The 24254-nt window shown below is 51.3% G+C and overlaps 1 protein-coding gene across 4 annotated transcripts in view; it reads left to right on the forward strand.

Annotated features, from left to right (window-relative positions):
- Positions 1-24254, forward strand: part of LOC140415336 (uncharacterized) — a 100259-nt gene that overhangs the window by 15660 nt on the left and 60345 nt on the right. For 3 of the 4 annotated variants that reach the window (XM_072501046.1, XM_072501045.1, XM_072501049.1), the window contains exon 2: positions 20175-20335. In XM_072501046.1, the coding sequence (XP_072357147.1) occupies positions 20184-20335 (152 nt within the window). In that variant the 5' untranslated portion in view covers positions 20175-20183. Of the gene's footprint in view, positions 1-16424; positions 16535-20174; positions 20336-24254 lie in introns of all 4 variants that reach the window. The other variant, XM_072501047.1, reaches the window with a different exon arrangement.

The following is a 24254-nucleotide window of genomic DNA, read 5'->3' on the forward strand; positions in this document are numbered from 1 at the left end:
ATCAGGTCGGAGGTCCAGCGACTCCTGCGGGAAGGGATCATAGAGGCCAGTACTAGCCCCTGGGGAGAAGCACTGGATGGTCATCGACTACAATCCGACCATCAACCGGTACACGAAGCTCGATGGGTACCCTCTTCCCCGCATATCTGACATGGTCAACCAGATTGCGCAGTACCGAGTCTTCTCCACCATCGACTTGAAGTCCGCGTACCACCAGCTCCCTATCCGCCCGGAGGACCGCCAATACACTGCCTTCGAGGCAGATGGCCGCATCTACCACTTCCTCAGGGTCCCCTTCGGCGTCACCAATGGGGCCTCAGTCTTCCAACGGGAGAAGGACCAAATGGTTGACCAGTACGGGCTGCGGGCCATGTTCCCATATCTGGATAATGTCACCATCTGCGGCCATGACCAGCAGGACCATGATGCCAACCTCCCAAAATTCCTCCACACCACCCAGCTCCTTAACCTCACATACAATAAGGAGAAATGTGTTTTCCGCACAACCCGCCCAGCCATCCTTGGATACGTTGTGAAAAACGGAGTCCTAGGGCCTGACCCCAACCGCATGCGCCCCCTCCTGGAACTTCCCCTCCCCCACTTCCCCAAGGCCCTGAATAGATGCCTGGGGTTCTTCTCCTACTATGCCCAGTGGGTCCCCAATTATACGGACGAGGCCGCCCACTCATTAAATCCACCCTTATTCCCCTGACGGCTGAGGCCCGCCTGGCCTTCAACCGCATCAAAGCAGATATTGCTAAAGCCGCAATGCACACAGTAGACTAGTCCATCCCGTTCCAAGTGGAGAGCGATGCGTCCAACTTTGCCCTGGCCGCTACCCTCAACCCGGCGGGCAGAACAGTGGCTTCTCCCGTACCCTCCAGGGCTCCGAAATTCGACACTCCTCCATCGAAAAGGAAGCCCAAGCCATTGTGGAAGCTGTTCGACATTGGAGGCATTACCTGGCCGGCAGGCAATTCACTCTCCTCACTGACCAACGGTCGGTTGCCTTCATGTTCAATAACACACAGCGGGGCAAGATCAAGAATGACAAGATCCTAAGGTGGAGGATCAAACTCTCCACCTACAGCTATGATATCTTGTATCAACCTGTGAAGCTCAATGAGCTCCCAGATGCCCTATCCCGCGGTACATGTGCCAGCGCACAAGTAGACTGACTTCGGGCCCTCCACAATGGCCTCTGTCACCCAGGGGTCACCCTGTTCTTCCACTTCATCAAGGTCTGCAACCTGCCTTACTCCATCGAGGAGGTCAGGACCATGACAAGGGATTACCAGGTCTGCGCGGAGTGCAAACCGCACTTCTATCGGCCAGACAGAGCTTACCTGGTAAAGGCCTCCCACCCCTTTGAGCGCCTCAGCGTCGATTTCAAAGGGCCCCTCCCCTCCACTGACCGTAATGTGTACTTCCTCAACATCATTCATGAGTACTCACATTTCCCTTTTGCCATCCCATGCCCTGACATGACCTCTGCCACGGTCATCAAGGCCCTGCACAGTCTCTTCACCTTGTTCGGTTTCCCCACATATATCCATAGCGATCGGGGTTCCTCTTTCATGAATGATGAGCTGCGTCAGTTCCTGCCTAGCAAGGGCATCGCCTCTAGCAGGACTACCAGCTACAACCCCCGGGGAAACGGACAGGTGGAGAGGGAGAACGCGATGGTCTGGAAGGCCATCCTTCTTGCCCTATGGTCCCGAAGTCGCCCTGTCTCCTGATGGCAGGAGGTGCTTCCCGGTGCGCTCCACCTCATCCGGTCGCTCCTGTGTGCCACCACCAACGTGACCCCTCATGAGAGGATGTGTGTTTTCCCCAGGAAATCCACCTCCGGGGTCTTGATCCCGTCCTCGCTGACGGTCCCAGGGCCTGTCCTCCTCCGGAAGCATGCGAGGAGCCATATGTCAGATCCACTGGTCGAAAAGGTCCTTTTCCTCCATGCTAACCCCCAATATGCCGACATGGCACACCATGACGGACAGGAGGACACAGTCTCCCTTCGGGATTTGGCACCCGCAGGTTCCCTAGTGACCATCACCACTAACCCCGACCCTACACCGTCTCCCCCATTGCTACTCATCTACTACAAGACGCAGAAGACGACTCTCTCCCGGACACACAGGCCTCGACACCTCATCCGACACCAGTGTCCACACCACAGCCGGGACTGAGGCGGTCACAGTGGAAAGTCAAAGCCCCCAACAGATTCGATCTATAACTCAACCCATCCACTTCACCCCCGCGGGACTCTTTTTGAATGTGGTAAACCACTGTATTGTACTGTTGTATTGTTACATGCCTGGGCTTGTCCCTGCTGGCCCCACCTGTGCCTCCTCCCCTCGGGCTCATGTATAAAGGTGGCCAACCTCCAGCCCTGCCCTCATTCTGGGACCGGCTGCCAGCAGGTGTCTTTAAGCTGATTAAAGCCATAGATTTTCTCCCGGCTCCTCGTCTGCCGTCAATTGATGGTACATCATACTTTAAAGTAAATGTTTACATCATGGGGAGCTGAACTCGCTGGTGAGACCGGCTCCTCCGAGTTCGGGGTGCCATTTTGAAAGGATACCCCGATCTCAAAGTGAGCTTGAGGCCTCCCCTGCCCCCACCCCCACCACGGACAATTCCATCCCCTGCAGACATGGGCATTATGCCTACCCCTCCCCCCCCCCCCCCCCCACCAAATGAGCGCATTCCTCTATGGAGTTGCTGAGGGCCCCCATTTCAGGGCGTCCACAGGTCCCACATTTCCCAGAACTGGTCCCAATGACTCAACAGCCTGATTAATGCCCTCGATTAGGATCCTTAACAATTTTATATGCATCAATTAGATCTCCTCTCATTATTCTAAAGTCTTGGAAATATAAACCGAATCAATTTATTCTCTCCTTCTAAGGGAAGTATATTCTTCCTTCAGTAAGAAGGAGAAAACTGTATATAGTTCACCAGATGTGGGCTTATCTAATATTTTTACGAAATATAATTGTAGTAACATTCCCTGTACTCCAATTCTTTTGTAATAAAGGCTAGCATACCTAATTGCTTGCTGTACCTGCCTGTTAACTTTCTGGAGTTTTGTGCGTTAAGGTCCCTCTGAATATGAACATTGAGAGTTCCTTGCCATTTTTTACTTTTTTCCTATCAAAGTGGATAAGTTCAAACATTATATTCCATCTGCCATGTGCTTGCTCTCTATTCTTTAGCAGCCTCTTTGCAACGGCCTCACAGCTTAAATAGATATTAGGCACAAGAAGAAACTTTTATTTGTACCTTGCAGTGACTTAAGAGATTTCTCACACTAATAAAAATAGGAAAATAAAGAATGACAACAGTTTACCACATCACCAACACTAATCAGACCACACCTAGAATACTGTATACAGTTTTCCCCCTTATTTAAGGAAGTATATTTGCATTAGAAGCAGTTTAAAAATATGAACTAGGTTGATTCCTGGGATGAAGGGATTGCTTTATGAAAGGTTGAACAGATTGGTTTATATTTGAGTTTAGAAGAATGCGAGATGACTCGATTGAAACATGTAGGGCACGAGCACTATGAGGCCGGTGAATAGAGGGAGAGGTCGAAAACGAGAACCGCGCCAGACACCAAACGGTTTGCGATGCAACCAGCCAGCTCCCGTAGCTGAAATCAGGATCCCGCTGTAGGGTGGCGACAAACCTATTATCACCACTTAAGCTCTATTTCCATTCAATGAACCCATATACAACGGGCTCCCGTGATCCAGCGGCCTCACCGGCAAGTGGTCACGCTGGCGGCGATTAGTACACCTTTTTAAAAACGCGAACCTGGCGGAAGGGCTTGAGTGAGAAGCCGAGGAGGTCAGTAGCCATCTTTGCTCACAGGCAATGAACTCAGGGGCACTGAGCTTGCCGTCCCAGTGCTCGGCAGGGGGTGGGGCAACTTTGGCTGGGGGGCGCACCCTCAGCTAGGGGGCCACCATGGGGGGGGGAGGAGGGGGGGTGCTGGGGGGGGGGGCAAATCGCTCAGCTCAACCATGCCCACCCCTAGATCCAGGATATCCCTTTTCCCTGCCCATCTGCCCCACCGACCACCCATAACCCCACCGACTGCTGAGACTTCTGATCGTGCGGCTGAGGCTATTGCTGAATTGGCAATCGTAGTTAAGTGAGCACGTCACCCAGCCCAAGAGGATTCCTGTGGGTGGATGGGCCATGTGGGATTTATTGCCCAGCATCCTAATCAGACTGCAGTGCCTGGACACTGTGGGAGGCAACATAACACACGCAGCTGCAAACATCCAAAGACCCAGGGGATGGGTGAGTGCTAGGGGGAGGAGACCAGCGTCAGGTCCAGGTGAAGTTATGTGCAGGTATCTGGGGTACAGGGTCTGAGGTCTATTGAGAGGGGCCCGCCGCAGCTGGGAGTGCGTGAAAAGGGTGTTCCGGGTATGGGAGAGGAGGGGATCAGTGGGGGAATGGAGGGTCCTGGGGTGGAAGACATTGCTGTTTGTCAGTCTGACACCTTCTCCCAATTCCTTACAAATCTTGAATGGAATGGATGGCATTTTAGACCCAGCAGAACTTGCCCTAGTGCTGCTGCTGGCAGACCAGGCCGTCAGACGCCAGAGACGGCGGCGGCAGCAGACCCTGCAGAGGCTCAAGGCAGTAGCCCATGTGCCGTACCCCACCCCACACCCTGAGGATCTGGCCACCTATCAGGCCAGGGTGAGTCCCAGAGGGGGTGGCCCGCGACGGCCCAGGGTGTACAGGCATCGCTGATCGTTTCAACAGATGACGGACAGCGTGTGCTGCAGGAGGCTCCGCCTCAACAAGGGGATAGTGCGGCACCTGTGCCATGTCCTCGTGGACTTGGCACCACGTGGAGGAGGGGGCCATCCGCTTTCTGTGGCTGTCAAGGTCACTGCAGCCTGAACCTTTACGTCTGGGGATCATTCCAGTGCTCAAGCGGGGACCTGTTTGGCATCTCGCAGTCCACCTCCGACAGGTCACGGATGCCCTGTTTTCCTGGGTGGAAAACTATATGAACTTTGAGATGGACCAAGCCCAACAAGCTGCCCGGGCAGCAGGATTCTCCACCATCGCCGGGCTCCCCAGCTCCAGGGGCTGATAGACTGCACGCATGTTGCCTTGCACTCACCGGGCCATCTGGGCAGCACGGTAGCACAGTGGTTAGCACAGTTGCATCACAGCTCCAGTGTCCCAGGTTCGATTCCCAACTTGGGTCACTGTCTGTGCGGAGTCTGCATGTTCTCCCCGTGTGTGCATGGGTTCCCTCCGTGTGCTCCGCTTTCCTCCCACAGTCCAAAGATGTGCAGGTTAGGTGGATTGGCCATGCTAAATTGCCCTTAGTGTCCAAAAAGGTTAAGTGGAGTTACTGGGTTACAGGGATAGGGTGGAGGCGTGGGCTTGAGTAGGGTGCTCTTTCCAAGGGCTGGTGTAGAGTCGATGGGCCGAATGGCCTCCTTCTGCACTGTAAATTCTCTATGATTTTTTGGGAGTGCACACATTAACAGGAAGGGGTTCCACTTCCTGAACATACAGCCCATGTGTGACCACCACTTGTATCAAGCACGTATGTGCATGTTTCCCAGGGAGTGTGCACGACAGCAACATCCTGGGGCAGTCAGACATCACTGGCCTCTTTGAGGACCACTCTAGGATGGACAGCTGGCTCTTGGGGGATGAGGGCGTGGCTAATGACACAAGTATGGAGGGCGGAGACCGAAGCAGAAACCCGGTACAACGAGGCCCATGTGGCCACCCGGGTTGTCATTGAGCTGAATATCGGACTGCTTAAAATGCAGTTCTGATGCCCCCAATGCTCTGGTGGTGCCCTGCAGTACACCGCCCGGAGGGTCGCCCGCTTTATGGTGGTCTGTTGGGTCCTCCACAATCTGGCACAACAGCGAGGCGACATGCTGGAGGTTGGTGATGAGGAATACGTGCTCACCTCCAAGGAGGAGGACGATGATGATGAGCGGGTGCTGGACCAGCAGGGGCTGGAGGATGATCCCAGGGATGAACCGGAGTAGCAGTCGGAGGCTGCAGGACAGGCGGCAGCGGCGAGGGTCCGGGAAGCCCGAGGGGCCAGGGAGGCCCTCATACTAGCCCGCGTCACTTAGACGTGGCGTGGTTTGACATTGCTACCTTCCCCACCCTCTGGAGAGATGGGCCAAGGGTCCAGAGGTCAGCCTACAGTGCAGAGGCAAGTGACAGAGGCATCATACTGGTTGTGGTGTGGTGACCCCCCCCCCCCCCACCCCCAGTGCCCTCAGTTGGCCTTAACATGCTTAGCCTTCCTTGCTCTACCGCAACATCTAGGTGTGTCGCCCTGGTGGGTATCCTCTGGGGCCGGAGGGCCCCAGCGCACTTGGCGGCACATGCACAGCTGTGCTGACTGCGTGTCGTGGCCTCATCAGAGAGGTGGAACTCAGGGGAGCTGGTGGTCACCATCCCTATTCCATTGGAGCACCAGGGTTGGCACCCAGTGTGCCCTCTCCTCCCGCTCAGTGCCCATAGCACACTGGGGTTCACCTCATGATGGAGGGGCAGCTGGTTCGGGCCCCGGCTGCCCCTGCATCATCTGGCTTTGCCAATCCTGGCAGCTCCCAAGTGCCTGCACCATCGTGTCAACACCCTCGGCGATGCTCCTCAGTGACTGGGACATGCTCTGCAGTGCCTAGGTAATGCCCACCTGCGACTGGGACAAGCTCAGTAGAGCCTTGGGCATTCCCATCTGAGAGCGGGGCATGTCGTGCAGAACCTCAAAGGTCAGCCTGGTACTGGGTCACATCCCCCAGTGCATTGGGCATTCTGCTGAGACCCTCAGCCATGGCTGTCTCCGGCTGTGCCATGCCTTGGACATCTTCACTAATGGTGCTGACATTGTGCACCAGGCTCTCCACTGCAGTCGCCACCTTAGCAGTGTTGGCCTTGGTGCCACTCCTTGCTGGTATCATTTCCTGCGCTCGTAGACTCTGGGACTCCTCCAAGCAGCTATGGACCTGCCGGAGTGTCCCTGACATCTCCCTCTGAATGTCCCGGCCGCTCCCCGCCGCTCCCCAACGTCTCCATCAGCTCCGGGAATACCTCTTCCACAGGCTCAGCATGATCCAGCAGCCCTCCGACTGCTGTCTCGCCTGGGGGTTCCTGCCTCCACCTGATGTACATCAGCAACTGTGTAGTACTCACCAGATTGTGCCCCAGAAGCCTGACCACTAACGTTGCCCATCAAGGTGTGTTTATCTGCACTGGTGGAGGGTGGGGATGACCGCTGTGAGCTGTGATCATGGCAAACTCTGAGTTCTCCTCCGAGGTGGTCGCATGGGAGGGGGCCACCTCAGATCGGCGGCGCCATCGGCTGGAGGACCTGTGGGAGAATGGACATGTGGTCAGTGGGAGGGATGGGCCAGTCTGTATGGCAATAACGACTCACGTGTGACAGGTCCTCCGGATGGGGCCCTCACCTTTGCGACGTGCGCCAACCTCCGCATCGGTGGCCACTCTGTCCTCGGCCATCCTGTCACCTCCAGCACCTGCTCCTCGAAGGTTGTGGGGATTGTCATGTGTGGCACCCCTCTGCCAGTCTAGGCCCTCTCCCGGCGATTGTGGGAGAGCTTCTTCTGTGGAGACACAGAGGGTATCGTTAGCCGCAATGTGATTTACAGTGGTTGGGGGGGAGGTGAAGGCAGGGTTAGGGGTGGGGTTGCAGGGAGATGGGGGTGAAGGAACGGTTCGGGGCCACATGGAGGGTTTGGGGGGGGGGGTTGCTCGCATGGGGCCGGAAAGGTCTCGGGGGGGGGGGGGGAGGGGGGGGGGGGGGGGGTGCGGTGTTGGTGTTTATTCAACCGTCTTGCCCGGTGTAGGTCATTAACCTTTCGCGGTGCTGGAGGCCAATCCTCGTCCCAGGCGGCATTGGCTGCCCTATGGCTAATCCACAGGGATCCTAGAGGGAAACAGGAGATCCTTCCTCTACCCGACCGCATCTAGGAGCCTCCCCAGGTCCGCGTCTTCAAATTGTTGGCCAGTCGTCCCAGCGCCATGATTGCGCAAGTGCTGTTTAAGTGCTGCTTGACCCTTGGGGCGCTACAAGCGAACCTCGCCATCGGTAATTACTCCTGGTGGAGGCACAGCATCGCGGGGGCCCAGAAATTGCCAGGTTGGGCCTGTTGCTGTCATGCCAATGGCGTTTACCGTACAATTTGCATGCCTATGCTGACGTGCAGTGTGGAACGCATTCAGGCTGCTGTCAAGACATCGGAGCATGGCATTGCATTGGGCACCCGCACCAACCTGGGATTTTGGCTGACGCGTGTTTCCCTAATTCTGGCGTCGCTGGATGGTGAATTCAGCCCTAAGTCATGAATACATTCAAGCCACGACAGACTCTGAACTATAGGGGAGGCTGGCAGGAAGTGCAGTTGTGGCCATGATCAGGTCAGTCATGATATTATTAATTGATGGAACAGAGCAGGGGCCATGTGGCCTACTCGACCTCCTATTTGTTATATTCTTATTATATGTATCTTAGCACATCTCGGTGGCTTATTATTTTGGAGTGCAGTAATTGTTATGTAGGGAAATGTGGCAGACAAATTACATGCAGTGACAGCAATGTGATGATCATCCAGTTAGTGTGCTTTATTCAGATCACGCAGCTTGTATGTAGTGAGTCACCCAGTATCTGAAAGAGACAAGACCGATTTCAAGTCATTGATAAAAAGAATCAGAGAGGGAAATGAGAATTTTTTAAAATTTTTTATTTTTTGCAACATAAATTGTGGAGAGGAACGCACTGTCAAAAAAATCGATCGGGCTGCACGGTGGCGCAGTGGTTAGCACTGGGACTGCGGCACTGAGGACCCGGGTTCGAATCCCGGCCCTGGGTCACTGTCCGTGTGGAGTTTGCACATTCTCCCTGTGTCTGCGTGGGTTTCACCCCCACAACCCAAAAAGATGTACAGGCTAGGTGGATTGGACAAGGTAAATTGTCCCTTAATTGGAAAAAAAAATAATTGGGTACTCTAAATTTTTTTTTAAATCGAAGCAAATTCAATTGGAACTTTCAGAAGACAATTGATAAGGAGTTGGAGGGAAAAGATTGCACGGTTATGGGGAAAGAGGGAGCGAGTGGGATTTATTAGATAGTATGGAAGGTGGCAGGTATCAATGCCTGCAGGGGGAAAATAAATCAAAAATGGCCCATGTGCTTGTGTCAGGAAGCAGTCTCTTGTTCCACCACAGAGAGGATGAACACAGAACTCCAGCTCACAGGGTGCCTGGGCAGAGTATCACCATTCTGGGCATAGCTGAGTTTCTTGGCAGGTCATTGCTGACATCTTGCAGCTTCCTGGAGCAAGACGTCCTTCCCAGGGGGGCATATATTGCCAGGGCAGCTGAGGTCACCAAAGCCCGGAATTTTGTTGTCTCCCTCCAGGAATCTACTGGTGACATCTGCAGCATTTCACAATCTGCTGGCCACAAGTACACAACCCAGCTGATTGATGCCATGATTGCCAGAGTAGCCATTTACATCCTCCTTTGTTACTGATGAGGTCAGCAAGAAAGAGAGTGCCCTTGGTTTGCTGCACTGGGAGTACAGGGAGTCATGGACCGTACACATGTGACAATCAATGCATCCTCAGACTGAAGACAATATTCAGGACTGAGATTGATAGATTTTGACTGGTAAGAACATCCAAGGCATTTGGAACAAAGAAAAGTAAATAAAGCTAAGGTACAAATCAGCCATATTCTAATCGAGTGCTAGAGCAGCTGTGAGCAGCTGAATAACTTTCGTCTGTTCCTAAAGGTGCTATAACCTCCTCCTGCCTCACAGTGCCAGGGACCCAGGTTCAATTCCCTGAGGAGTGGGCTTAGGAAGGCTACTCTTTCAGAGGGTTTGTGCAAACAGAATGGGCTGAATGGCCTCCTTCTGCACTGTAGGGATTCCATGGAATCTATTCTACAACCAGTGAATACTTGGGTGAGGTATTGAAGATGTCAACATGAAACTCTGATAAAACTTGGCTCTTTTCCAGGAAATAAGCACAGCAATACTGAAACCAGAAACCTTATTTTATTCTTTTAAGAGATGTGGGTGTCAGTGGCTGGGCCAACATTTATTGCCCATCCCTAATTTCCCTCGAGCCTATTTCATAATAACTTGTATATTTATAACAAGGTTGGATTGTGGTTTTTAAAGAAAACGTCAAGGCGTACCTTTTGAAAACAATTTATTAATTCCTCAGGGATTACTCAGTGCAGAGATCTGCAGCAGGATTCTCCCGAATCCCCGCGAAGGCCCGACGCCAGCGTAAAAAGCGGCGCGAACCACTCCGGTGTCGGGCCGACTGGAAGTTGCGGAATCCTCCACACTTCCGGGGCTAGGCCAGCGCTGGAGAGGTTGGCGCAGTGCCAACAGGTGCCGAAGGGCTGGCGTGAGTTAGCGCATGTGCAGAATTGTCAGCGTATTCTAGCACATGCGCAGTGGGTGTCTTCTCTGCGCCGGCCATGGCGGAGCCCTACAGTGGCCGGCGCGGAAGGAAGGAGTGTCCCCACGGCACAGGCCCACCCGCAGATCGGTGGGCCCCGATCGTGGGCCAGGCCACCATGGGGCCCCACCCCCGGGGCCGGATCCCCCCGCGCTCCACCGAAGACCGCACCAGCCGGCCTACCAGCCAGGTCCTGCCAAGTGGGACCATGTCTAATCCACGCCGGATGGACTGGCCAGAAACCGACGGCCGCTCGGCCCATTGGGGCCCGGAGAATTGCCGGGGGGGGGGGGCCTCTGCCAATGGCCCCCGACCAGCGTGGCATGATCCCCCCCCCCCCCCCCACCCCCAAACAACCGGTGCCAGAGAATGCGGCAGCTGACGTCGGAGCAGCGGGGCGAGATTCACGCCTCCCCCACCCCCCCCACCCCCCCTCCGGGGATTCTCTGACCCCGCGGGAGATCGGAGAATCCCGCCGTGATGTTTTAAAGTTCTAAACCTTTCTAGATTACAATAATCAAAATAGGTGGTATACATTTGAAAGGCATATGGAACCCAAACTTATTTAGGGACAGACTTTTTAAAATTTGTTCATGGAATGGAAGCAAAGTCATCACTTCTTGCCTATCCCCCAATTATCCATGAAGAAGTTTTGATGAGCCATGTTTTTGAACTACTGCAGCCCATGTAGTGTATGTACACCTACAGTGCTTTAGGGTAGGAATTTCCAGTAGTCTGATCCAATGTCAATGAAAGAACAGATTTTGTTAAGTCAGTGTGTGACTTGGAGGGAACTTGGGGAAAATGATATTCCATACAACTGCTGTCCTTGTCCTTCTGGGTGTTAGAAGTTGCAGGCTTGGGAGGTGATATTGAAGAAGCCTTGGCAAGTTGCTGCAGTGTATCTTGAAGATGATACATACTACTACCGCTGCCTTGCTGGTGGAGGGAGTGAATGTTTATGGTGGTGAATGGGCTACCGATCAAGTGTCTGCTTTATCCAGGCTAGGGGTGAACTAAGATCAACAGATTTTTGTTCAGCAAGGGACATAGAATCAAGGTAGGTAAATGGAGTTAAAATACAGATCAGCCATTATCTGGTTGAAGGGCAGAACAAGTTTGAGAGGCTGAATGGTATCCTCCTGTTCCTATTTTTCTGGAAACACTGTCCTACAAAATCTAAGCTCACACACAACGAGATGAGTAAATGTCTACAGCAGAGGAGGAGGGGAGTGAAGGTGGAAAACCAAGCAATTGTTTGTAAGATTGTGATCACTTTTATTAAAAGGAATATACACGGGTACATGAAATATTAGGAAGGAAAGGAAAACGCTTATTGTCACAAGTAGGCTTCAAATGAAGTTACTGTGAAAAGCCCCTAGTCGCCACATTCCGGCGCCTGTTCGGGGAGGCTGGTACGGATATTGTGGTATAGTGCTTAACTTTCCTGCCTCTGTGCCAGAAGCTTCGGGTTCAAGTTCCACTCCAGGACTTAACGATCATGGAAGTTCCATTTATAACATGGCCAAAAAGGTTGAGTATCAATCTGCAAATCCTTCCAACATATGCCAGTGATAGGCAGTAAGAGTGAGAGAGATTCCTGGTTAACTATATGATGGGAAGAATGTTGGAGCCCCTGCCACGCTCCATTGCTCCAGATTACAATATGCATGTAAAAAGTGTATGTTGACACAAACTCAACTTGTTGAGTCACGTATCCAGGAAGCAAAAGCTGTTCTCGACGGGTTCAACTTTCAGTGGGAATTGGAACTGATCCAATCGAGCTACTCCCAGTTGAATTATTTCCAGTCGAGTTGTCAAGCTTCTTACAGTTGCCTTAGGTCCAAACCTGACCTGGTGATCAAATCTGATGACAAGGGTGGTGCCCATTCTTGTCTGATGTATGTCTACCTTACAGAGGCTGAACCTTCTCCTACCTCCCCCTCCATACATCAAGCGATTGTTTCCAAGACTGTAACTGACTACTTCTACTCTAGTGATCTTCCCTCTGTTATATTACTCTTTGGTAATATATCGTTACTCTTTGCTTTATATATCCAGAATGGTCTGATGGTGTGATTCTGAAGAAATCACCAATCTTCAACTGAGAGCAAAATAGATTTAATGAATAACAAATTGATTAATATTGAGTTCACACACTCTACAGAACTAAAACTAGTAATCAAGTAATTTAGAAGAAAGTATAAACGATTTTAAACTATACGTGCTAACTATGCTGTGATCTATCTCTCGAACACACTGCTGTCTAGTTACTCCTGGTTCGAAGAGACGCAAGATCCTTTCAGTTCTCATATTTATACAGGAATCTAGTGTTGCCATCTAGTGGTTGTGTTACACGATGATGTAGTCATTAACCCTTTATATGTCCCTATATATATATATATATATATATATATCACTACACCCTCCACAGTTTCCAACCTCAGTCCCATAGCCTGCTTCTACCTCCTTCCCAAAATCCATAAACAGGACTGCATTGGCAGACCATTCATATCAACCTATTCCTGCCCGACTCAACTCATTTCTTTCTACCTTGAATCCATCCCCTCTTCCTTTGTTCAGTCTCTTCCTACCTACATTCGCGATTCCTATGATGCTCTACACCATATCAACAATTTCCAGTTCCCTTGCCCTAAGTGCTTCCTCTTCACGATGAATGTCTAATTCCTCTACACTTCTATTCCCCACCAAGAGGGTCTGAGACCTTTCCGCTTCTTCACTGAACAGAGGCCCGAACAAGCCCTGTCCACCACCACTTCTTCACCTGGCTGAATTTGTTCTGTCACACAACAATTTCTCCTGTAACCTGTTCCACTTCCGGAAAATAAAAGATGTGGCCATGGGTACCTGTCCCAGTTATGCCTGACTTTTAATGAGTATGTGGAGTATTCCTTGTTCCAGTCCTACTCAGGCCAGCTCCCTCAACTCTGTTCCAGTATATCAATGTATCAATGCCACTTCAAACTCCCATCTGGACCTGGAAATATTTATTGATTTTTGCTTCCAATTTCCACTCTTCCTTCACTTTCTCAGGGTCTATCTCCGACACTTTGCTTTCCTTCTCTGACCTGTCTGTCTCCATTTCTAGTAATAGACTGACCACCAATATTCATTAAAGCCCACCAACTCCCACAGCGACCACAACTACAGCTTCTCACAGCCTGCTTCCAGTAAGGACTTTGTGCCATTCTCCCAGTTTCTCCACCTCCGCTGCAGATATTCTGATGATACCTTTGAAAATGGCACTTCTGACATATCTACCTTTTGCCTCAACTGGGGTCCCCCAATTTCTGCACCTCTGCCTTCACCCCTTCCTCTCCCTCCCAGAACCATGACAGGATTCCTCTTGTCCTCACTATCCACCCCACCAGCTTCTGCATTCAAAGGATCATCCTCCGCCATTTCCAGCAATTAAACAAAATCTTTATTATTGTTGTTACAGCCACCATGAAAGACATCTCCCCCATCCCCACACCCCATCTCCATTCTGGAGGAACTCTTTCCTCTGTGACTTTCTCTGGCCCGCTCTTCCATCACCCCCAACTCTTCATCTCCTTTCCACAAACCCCTTGCCACAACCTGCCCCTTTACCCCCTCACTCCTCACCGGTCAAGGGCCCAAGCACTGCTTTCATGTCAAGAAGCATTTCACTTGCACCTTCTCCAATTTTGTCTGCTGTATTCGCTGCTCCCAATGTGGTTTCCTCTACATTGGGGAGACTAAACACAGACTGGGACACTCAGTCTGCAGCATAACCTCAACCTTCAGCATAACCTCAACCTTCCTGTCGCTTGCTATTTCAACTCAGAATCTTGTGCTCACACCCACATGTCTGTCCTTGGCTTGTTGCAATGCTCCAGTGAATTCCAACGCAATGAGAAGAACAACACCTAATCTTCCGATTAAGCATATTACAGCCCTCAAGACACAATATTGAGTTCAACAACTTTAGACTGCGACATTTCTCCTCCATCTTTACCTGTTTTTAAATATATCCTAAACATTTTTTGTCCTGTTGCAAAAATCCACCCTCCTCCTCCCCCATCGAACCTTCTGTGACTTGTTTTGCTTTCACTGGGCACTGACCTTTATTTACACTGTTATGGGCCAGGGTTTAGAGAACCCCAAAGTATATCATGGAGTTCACCTGACCCACAACTTTTATTAGATTGTGGTATGGGGAGCACACGGCCCACTCTACAGGAGTGGTACAGCAGAAATGAAAAGTATTTTTTAAAGCAAAACAATGTTTATTCTATCAACTCAAGTTAACCTTTTTAAAACATACAGTGAACATCTGAACAACCATTAGTTCAAATACAACCTCCAAAGACTACAACACTAAGTAAACCTTTAAGCTTTCCTTTTTAACATCCATACGACTTAAAACAAAACCTTTATCAGAAGCACATCAGGTTAAAGTCACTACTGAAAACATTTATAATTCTGAATTCACCAAATGATCAAGAGTCTTTTGATGGCAGAGAGAACAGCAGTATACCTGCTTGGTCTGGCGTCAGCTCCAACACTGAAAACAAAACTAAACACACCCTGCAGCGAACAGCCTAAAACGAAAGTAAAAAGCTGACAGACAGCCCAGCTCCACCCACTCTCTGACATCACTGCAGTAGTAAAAACCCATTTTTTAAAGGTACTCTCACTACAGATATTTATATACAGACCCATTTATAAACACCCATTTCTTAAAGGTACTCTCACATGACAACAGAGTCTAATATCTAGCTTTGTGCAACTACTAGGATCTTCTCCTACCATTAACATTTCCTCTGTCTTTTGCCCGACACATCTCTGTTGCAAGCTCTCCTAGCTCCCACCAATCACTGGCCTTCTTCTCTACTCCAGCTGCGTCACCCCCTCTTATACAATATATAATCCATCACATTTCTCCCTCTGTTTAGCTCTGCTGAATAACCAACCAAACAGACTCAAAATATTAGCTCTATTTTCTTTCTCCACAGATGCTGCCAGACCTGCTGAGTTTTTCTTGCATTTTCTGTTTTTGTTCCAGTTAGCCTGGTTAAATTTATTGGTCCCTGGTGATCAACTCTTCTGAAAAGGAACACTTCCATTGTGGGATTGGGTGGGGTGTTGATAATTCTGACAGCAGGGGTTGGGTGATGAGGTGGGGGTGATTGAGAAGGCTGGGGACTCTTTTAATTGAGACCGGGTTGAGTCCCTCTCCAGACCAACTCACTCAGTTGCATTGCCACTAAAATGCCACTTATGTGTCTTAAGACATGGGCATATAGTTCAAAGGAATTTTTATCTATAAAACCGCAAATACTAATTGTCATTTCAGAATAAGAAGTGATTAAAAACATGTCTACAAAATTGCAAAATCCAACTGGTTCTAAACTTTTGGCCACTCCCCACCCTCCCTGTAGTATAGAACTGTCAGAACACTGCTTCAAACGTTAAGCTAAATTAATATAAAGATTGAGGAGCAAGTCCAACCTCACTGCAGTGGGACAGAAAATGTTGAGGCTATAGTTAAAATAAGGTGAAGATGAGGGAGAAAAGTCACAGTCTAAAGTTGTTGAACTCCATGTTGAGGCCTATGGGCTGTAATGTGCCTAATCGGAAGATGAGGTGCTGCTTCTCCTGTTTGTGTTGGACTTCATTGGCATTGGAAACTCCCAGATATGCAATTGATTGTTTGGGTCTGTCTGCTCATTGGATTAACGGTGTCTGTTTGGTCAATCTGATTCATTCTTTCCCACCTCAGTTAGGAGTGGCTTTTCCTATGGATCAAGAATGGGCAATCTTGTCAATCAGCAGAGACTTTAGAGGGAGAGAGGAAAAAACAGGAAAGCAAAATATAGGTGCCAAACTGAGTTTTGATGCCGGTTTTATGTGTCTCTGGTTCTAAAGGAGAGGAAACAATAACAAAGAACAGTACAGAACAGGAACAGGCCCTTTGGCCCACCAAGCCTGCACCAAACATGATGCCTGTCTAAACTAAAACCTTCTGCACGTCCAGGGTACGTATCCCTCTATTCCCATCCTATTCATGTATTTGTCAAGATGCCTCATTTAAAAAAATATATTTTTACGAAGGCATTTATATAAACAGTAAATACAAAAATAAGAGCAAGAACATTATAGTAAATAACACCCAAACTCCCTGTCCATCCCTTCCCCCTGTCCTGACTCCAACCCCCCCCCCCCCCCCCCCCCCCCCACCGCCCTGCTGGCCCCTCAATCCTCCTTGAAGAAATCGATGAATGGATTCCACCTCCAGGTAAACCCATCGACCGACCCTCTCAAGCCAAACTTGATTTTTTTCCAACCTCTGCCAGGTCGCTCACCCACAGCCTTGATTTTGATGGCTCCAGGTCCCTCCACCCAAGCAAAATCCGTCTCCAGGTTATCAGGGAGGCAAAGGCCAAGACATCAGACTCTCTCCTCCCCTGGACACCCGGGCCTTCCGACACCCCGAATATCGCCACTTCTGGGCTTGGGACCACCTTCACCCCCAATACCTTGGACATTATGTCCGCGAACCCCTGCCAGATCTCCTTCAGTTTCGGACATGCCCAGAACATGTGAACATGGTTTGCGGACCACCCTGCACAACGCCCACACCTGTCCTCTACCCCCTCAAAAAACCTGCTCATCCTAGCCACCGTCATGGGCATCCTGTGAACTACCTTGAACTGGATAAGGCAGAGCCTTGCAAACGACGAGGACGCATTCACCCTCCTCAGGGACTCCTCCCACATCCCGGCTTCCGTTCCTCCTCCCATTTCTGTTTGACCTCTCCTATTGGGGCTCCCTCCCAGTCCATTAGTTCCTTATAAATCTCGGACACCTTAGCCTCCCCCACTCCTTCCCTCGATACCACCTTATCCTGCAATCCCAAGGGCAGCAAACCCAGAAGGACGGCACCTATTTCCTTACAAAGTCTCGAACCTGTAAGTCTCTAATCCCGTTCCTGCTGGGCAGCTCATATTCCTCCTCCAGGTCCTCTAACCTCGCAAAGCTGCCCACAAATAAGACCCCAAACCGCCCTGTCGCCAGCCCCAAAACCTCATGTCCAGCCCCCTCCCGGTACAAACCTGTGATTGTCGCAAATCAGTGCCCACAATGAGGCACCTTCCAACCTCCAATGCTGCCGCTGCTGCCCCCAGACCCTCAGGGCCGCCACCACCACTGGGCTTGTGGAGTACCTGGCCGGCGTGAATGGCAGAGGTGCCTTCAACAGTGCTCCTAAACTTGTTCCCCTACAAGAGGCCTCTCCCACGTGTCAAGATGACTCTTAAACGTCGCTATCGTAGCTGCTTCCACCACTTCCCCCAGCAGCGAATTCCAGGCGCTCACCACCCTCTGTGTTTAAAAAGAAAAACTTGCCTCGCACATCTCCTCTAAACTTTGCCCCTCGCATCTTAAACCCATGTCCCCCAAGTCATTGATTTTACAGCCTGGGGAAAAAACTTCTGACTATCCACTCTGTCCATGCCCCTCATACTTTTGTAAACTTCTATCAGGTCGCCCCTCAACCTCTGTTGTTCGAGTGTAGAAGTAAGGATTCATTATTATTTCAGAGTTGCTGGAAATCTAATTAAAACTCTAGTTTATTCTTACCCCACATGGTAAGCGTGGGTTCTTTTAGACCAACTTAAAGTTAAATTGACATACTTGTTTATTAATTTAACTTGGATCATTGATATCTGGGACGGGATTCTCCGACTCCGCGCCGGGTCGGAGAATCGTCGGCGGGCCGTGCGAATCACGCCACGCCGCCCCGCGCCGGCACGTGATTCTCCTCAGAGCGCTGGTCGCGGGCTACTCTACATGCTCGGCCTGCCGATTCTCCGGCCCGGATGGGCCAAGTGGCCGTAAGAATAAAAACGAGTCCCGCCGGCGCCGTTCTAACCCGGCGGGATGGGAGAATCCCGCCCCAGGTCTGTCTACCCTAGAAAAAAAATAATCTGGATAAAAAGAATAAGTAATTTGTTGTGCTTGCTTGCTTTTGTAGAGACCCAGCAGGATGCAATACTCTACAAGATGTATGTAAATCAGGAGAGAGCCAGTGAAGTTGGACTTGCTCCTGATAATCTTTATATTAATTTATCTTAAAGTTTGAAGCAGTTCTGACAGTTCCACATTACAGGGAGAGTGGGGAGTGGCCAAAAGTGCAGAACAAGTTGGTTTTGCAATTCTATAGGCTTGTTTTTAATTACTTCTTATTCTAAAATGGCCACTTTGTGTTTGCTGTTTTTATAACAGCAGCTGACTCCAGTTTGTACTTATCAGGGGCGTCATTCTCCGACCCCCCGCCGGGTCGGAGAATGGCCGTTGGCCGCCGTGAATCCCGCCCCTGCCCCCGCCGAAGTCTCCGCTCCCGGAGATTGGGCGGGGGCGGGAATCCAGCCGCGCCGGTTGGCGGGACCCCCCGCTGGATTCTCCGGCCCGGATGGGCCGAAGTCCCGCCCAGGAATTGCCTGTCCCGCCGACGTAAATCAAACCTGGTATTTACCGGCGGGACCAGGCAGCGTGGGCGGGCTCCGTGGTCCTGGGGGGGGGCGCGGGGCGATCTGGCCCCGGGGGGTGCCCCCACGGTGGCCTGGCCCGCGATCGGGGCCCACCGATCCGCGGGCGGGCCTGTGCCGTGGGGGCACTCTTTCCCTTCCGCCTCCGCTACGGCCTCCACCATGGCGGAGGCGGAAGAGACTCTCCCCACTGCGCATGCGCGGGAAACTTTCGGCGGCCGCTGACGCTCCCGCGCATGCGCGGGGAAACTGACAGCGGCCGCTGACGCTCCCGCGCATGCGCCGCATTTCCGCGCCAGCTGGCGGGGCAACAAACGCCATTTCCGCCAGCTGGCGGGGCGGAAATCCCTCCGGCGTCGGCCTAGCCCCTCAATGTTGGGGCTAGGCCGCCAAAGATGCGGAGACTTCCGCACCTTTTTGCCGGCGCGATGCCCGTCTGATTTGCGCCGGCTTTGGCGCCAGTCGGCGGGCATCCCGCCGTTGGGGGAGAATTTCGCCCCTGATTGCAATACTTTGAATTAGTTGTTTGGGGGTGAAGAAATTCATTCTGCCCACCTTGCTTCTTGCATTCAGAATAATCTTATGCTCTGGAGTAAAGGGGGGACTAAATTGAGCCTGCTGCTGGTTGTTGTCTAGTGATACTTACTGAAAAGCTTATGGATTCAGCTGTGATGCCCACCACAGTTAAACAGTCTACCTGTGCCCACTGTGTAGACTCACAGATGAGGCACTTGTAGAAATGTAGGTTCTTATATGAATTACCCTGCTTGATTGGCAGTAATTTGTATACTGCAAGAAGTGGAAGGAGTGAATGCTTAAGGTGGTGGATGGGCTACCAATCAAGCCCTGAATAATGTTGAGTGCCTTTGCAGCTGCACTCATTCAGGCAAGTGAAGACTATCCTATCACACTCCTGTCTTGGGCCTTGTAGGTGATGGTGAGCGTTTGCCACAGAAGTCTCAACATCTGGCCTGCTCTTGTGGCCACAGTATTCATGTGACTAGTAGATTTGAGATTTTGATCATTGGTGACCCTCAGGATTTTGATAGTGGGAGATTAGATGATAGTAATATCATTTTTTTTTGCATTGAACACTAATTAATGAAGCTGATCCTTTGATTTCTTTTAGGGGCCTCTCATGATTGGACGATACGGCATCTGGATCTTCATGGCTCCAGCTCCTCAAGGTTTGGAGGTTGCCTCTGGTCTGCTGCACTTTCCTCGGTTGTTCCTGGTTATGTCCATTGTAGTACTCATCCTGCTTGTGATTACCTGCACTTCCTTATGGAGGTAGGAACTTGGAGTTATTTTGGGGACCGTTCACATTACCAGATCTCACAAAACTTTGTGTGTTTGAGTGGCAGAGGTTCACACTTCAGGAAAGGAAGGGGTAAGATTGCGCATCATGTTGACACCATGTTGGAGAATATTGAAAAAGCCTCCACTATATGAAGTGTCTTCTGAAAAACATACAAGTAGATTTAAATGAAAAGAAAAAGCTGGTGGCCAGTAGTAAACAATGGGATCTGAAATTTGTCAGGCTTTTTTTAAAGTGCAATGATCTACGAAATATGTAATGTGAGAAACACAGCAGAAAATGTTGTACGAACAACAACATGATATGGGCAGATAATTCCATCTTTTTCTTCAATTGTGTTTTCTAGGATTAAATATTGACCCAGAACTCGTCTTTGAAATAGTGCCATGATATCTTTTATGTCCATTTGAATGAGCTGAAGGGGCTTAGTTTGATCTCATCCAAATGATGGCAGGTGGCATTGTAGATAGCACTGCTACCTCACAGCACCAGGGACCCGGGTTTAATTTCGGCCTCTGGCGACTGTCTGTGGGGAGTTTGCACGTTCTCCCCGTACCTGTGTGGGTTTCCTCCATGTATTCCGGTTTCCTCCCACAGTCCAAAGATGTGCAGGCTAGGTGGATTGACCATGTTAAAATTAGTGTCCAAGGATGAGCAGATTAGATGGGGTTATGGGGTTAGGGTGGGAGAGTGGGCCTAGGTAGGATGCTCTTTCAGAGGGTCAGTGCGGACCCGATGGGCCGAATGGCCTCCTTCTGCACTGTGGAAATTCTATGATTCTATTCTATTCTATGATTCTATATCTGTCATGATATCCATATTAACATATCATGGTGCAATCACACACACACTGATGGACAGGTAGATGGACCAACCAACACACACACAACATCGCAGCCAATCACCAGTGAGAGCACACGCACTATAAAACAGGGAACACCACAGTTCCCGCTCATTCCACCAGGAGATAGCTCAGAGATCAGAGTTCACAGCATGTCACTCAGACATACACCATGTGCTGAGTGCCTCACTAAGATAGTGCTAGGGCTGGGTCCACAGGTTAGCTGGTGAAGTACGAACCACAGCCAGAAGTTAATAGTTATTATTGTGCAGAATAATAAAACAGAGTTGTACCATCTACAACCGTGTTGGTTCGTTTGTGTATCGGAACACCCAACACGACATGATACCAGGGCTGGAAACTCGCCAGCGACTGTGAGACCTACCTGCACCTCTTCAGAGACCCGCCATCCTGCGCCATGGAAACCATCAGCCAGCCGCAGTCGCTCCAAATCGCTGGAAATCTCGGCGTCAACTGGGAGCTATTTAAACAGCGCTTCCAACTCTTCCTAGAAGTCACAGACAGGGAGAATGCATCGGACACCAAGAAGATCGCCCTCCTCCTCTCCACGGCAGGGCAACACGCCATCCACATCTACAACTCCCTGGCATTCGCGGAAGGTGAGGACAAGATGAAGTACAAGACGGTCCTTCTAAAACTTGAGCAACACTTCAGCGTGGAAGTGAATGAGAGCTTCGAGAGGTACCTCTTCCAGCAGCGCCTGCAGGGTAAGGATGAGCCTTTTCAATCTTATTTGACACACCTCCATATCCTCGCGCAGTCCTGCGGCTATGAGGCCACCTCCGACTCCATGATTCGGGATCAGATAGTTTTTGGGGTCACCTCGGACACCCTACGCCAGCAGCTCCTCAAAATAAAGCACCTCCTCCTAGCCACCGCCATCGAAACCCGCGTCCTCCACGAAAACGCGACCAGCCGGTACTCCCAATGCCAGGCGGCCGAATCGGCACGGCAGGGGCCCTACGAGGCCGAGCGGGTCCAGGCGATCGTGTTCCTCCCGGCCCGCGGCCCGGACGAGGGTGGCCATTTTGCGTGCTTTCCGAGGCCTCCCGCGCTTGTACGCGCCAAAAGAGGGGATGTCGACGCAGAGGGACGTGATGCGCAGGCGCGCTCTACGCAGAACCGCACCGCGCATGCGTGGTGGCGCAACGAACGCCTTGACGTCACGACGTGCGGCAACTGTGGATCCGCACACTTAAAGTGGCACTGTCCAGCTAAAACTCCACAATGCCTCCGCTGTGGCAATATGGGCCACTACGCTGCCTGCTGTCGAGCAGCTCAACCTGCCAACTCTTCGCAATTCCGCCAGCCTCACAGTGACGTGCGGGCCATTCAGCCCCCATACACCAAGTCATACGCTGACGACATGCAGACCGGTGATACCGACGACCGGGAACCCTTCCGCGTTGCGGTAATAGACAGACAGGAACCGGATGTCCCCAAGTAGAACCCACCAGCCGATGCCAGTGCACAGCATTAATCCGGGCGATGAATGGTGTGTCACCCTAACGGTCAACCGATCACCAATCACATTCCGCTTAGACACTGGTGCCTCTGCCAATCTCATTGCATGGTCAGCCTTCCACACCTTGAAGCTTAAACCACCGATTCGGCCATCCCACTGTCAGCTGGTTGATTACAACGGGAACGTTATCCCGGCCATGGGGTCCTGCCAGCTCGAGGTTGCACACAATTCACATACAGCCACACTGTCTTTTAAGATAGTTGGATCCTCGAAGGACTCTCTGCTAGGCGCACAGGCGTGCAAGATCCTCCACCTCATTCAGCGGGTACACGCTCTGTCTCCAGAAGGCACGTCCGATTTGCCGGATGCAGACTGTAGGGAACAGCTCCACTCGCTCCTCGCCCACAACCAGGAGGCTTTCGAGGGCATGGGCACACTGCCCTACACTTACAGAATACGGCTCAAACCGGACGCCACCCTGGTCATTCACGCACCTCGTAGAGTCCCAGCACCACTCAAGGACCGCCTCAAGCAGCAGCTGCAGGACCAAGGAGTGCTTTCCCGGGTCACGGAGCCAACGCCATGGGTCAGCTCCATGGTGTGCGTAAAAAAGCCCTCTGGCGAGTTCCAGATCTGCATCGACCCGAAAGACCTGAACAATAACATCATGAGGGAACACTACCCCATACCCAAACGGGAAGAAATCACGAGCGAAATGGCCCGGGCTAAAATTTTCACCAAGCTTGATGCCTCAAAGGGTTTTTGGCAGATTCAGCTGGATCAGTCCAGCAGGAAGCTGTGTACCTTCAACACTCCCTTTGGCAGGTACTGCTACAATAGGATGCCATTTGGCATCATCTCTGCATCCGAGGTGTTTCATCGCATCATGGAACAGATGAAGGAGGGCATCGAATGGGTGCGCGTCTATGTTGACGACGTCATCATCTGGTCCACCACACCACAGGAGCACATCAGTCGTCTCCAGCGTGTCTTTGCTTGGATACGAGAGCACGGCCTGCGTCTCAACCGAGCCAAGTGTTCTTTTGGCCAAACTGAGCTAAGGTTTCTGGGGGACCACATATCCCGGTCAAGGGTGCTTCCGGATGCCGACAAAGTGGCAGCTATTGCAGCCATGTCGCAGCCAGCAGACAAGAAGGTAGTGCTACGCTTTCTCGGGATGGTCAACTTCCTGGGGAAGTTTATTCCCAACCTGGCCTCGCACACAACGGCTCTTCGCCACCTGGTCAAGAAGACAACAGAATTCCAGTGGCTGCCCGCACACCAGAAGGAATGGGAGGAGCTCAAGATCAAGCTCACCACCGCCCCAGTATTGGCGTTCTTCGACACTACTCGGGACACAAAGATCTCGACTGATGCCAGCCAGTCCGGCATTGGGGCGGTACTCCTACAACGGGACGACACTGCATCATGGGCCCCGGTCGCCTATACCTCGCAGGCCATGACCCCTGTGGTGTTGGGCGTTCTGACACACAGATGAGCCAACACAGTTGTGTTTGGTACAACGCTGTTTTATTCAAACTTACTATCTACAGTTTTGTCTTGA

The sequence above is a fragment of the Scyliorhinus torazame genome, chromosome 1 (assembly GCF_047496885.1).
Source record: "Scyliorhinus torazame isolate Kashiwa2021f chromosome 1, sScyTor2.1, whole genome shotgun sequence".
Classification (NCBI taxonomy): domain Eukaryota; kingdom Metazoa; phylum Chordata; class Chondrichthyes; order Carcharhiniformes; family Scyliorhinidae; genus Scyliorhinus; species Scyliorhinus torazame.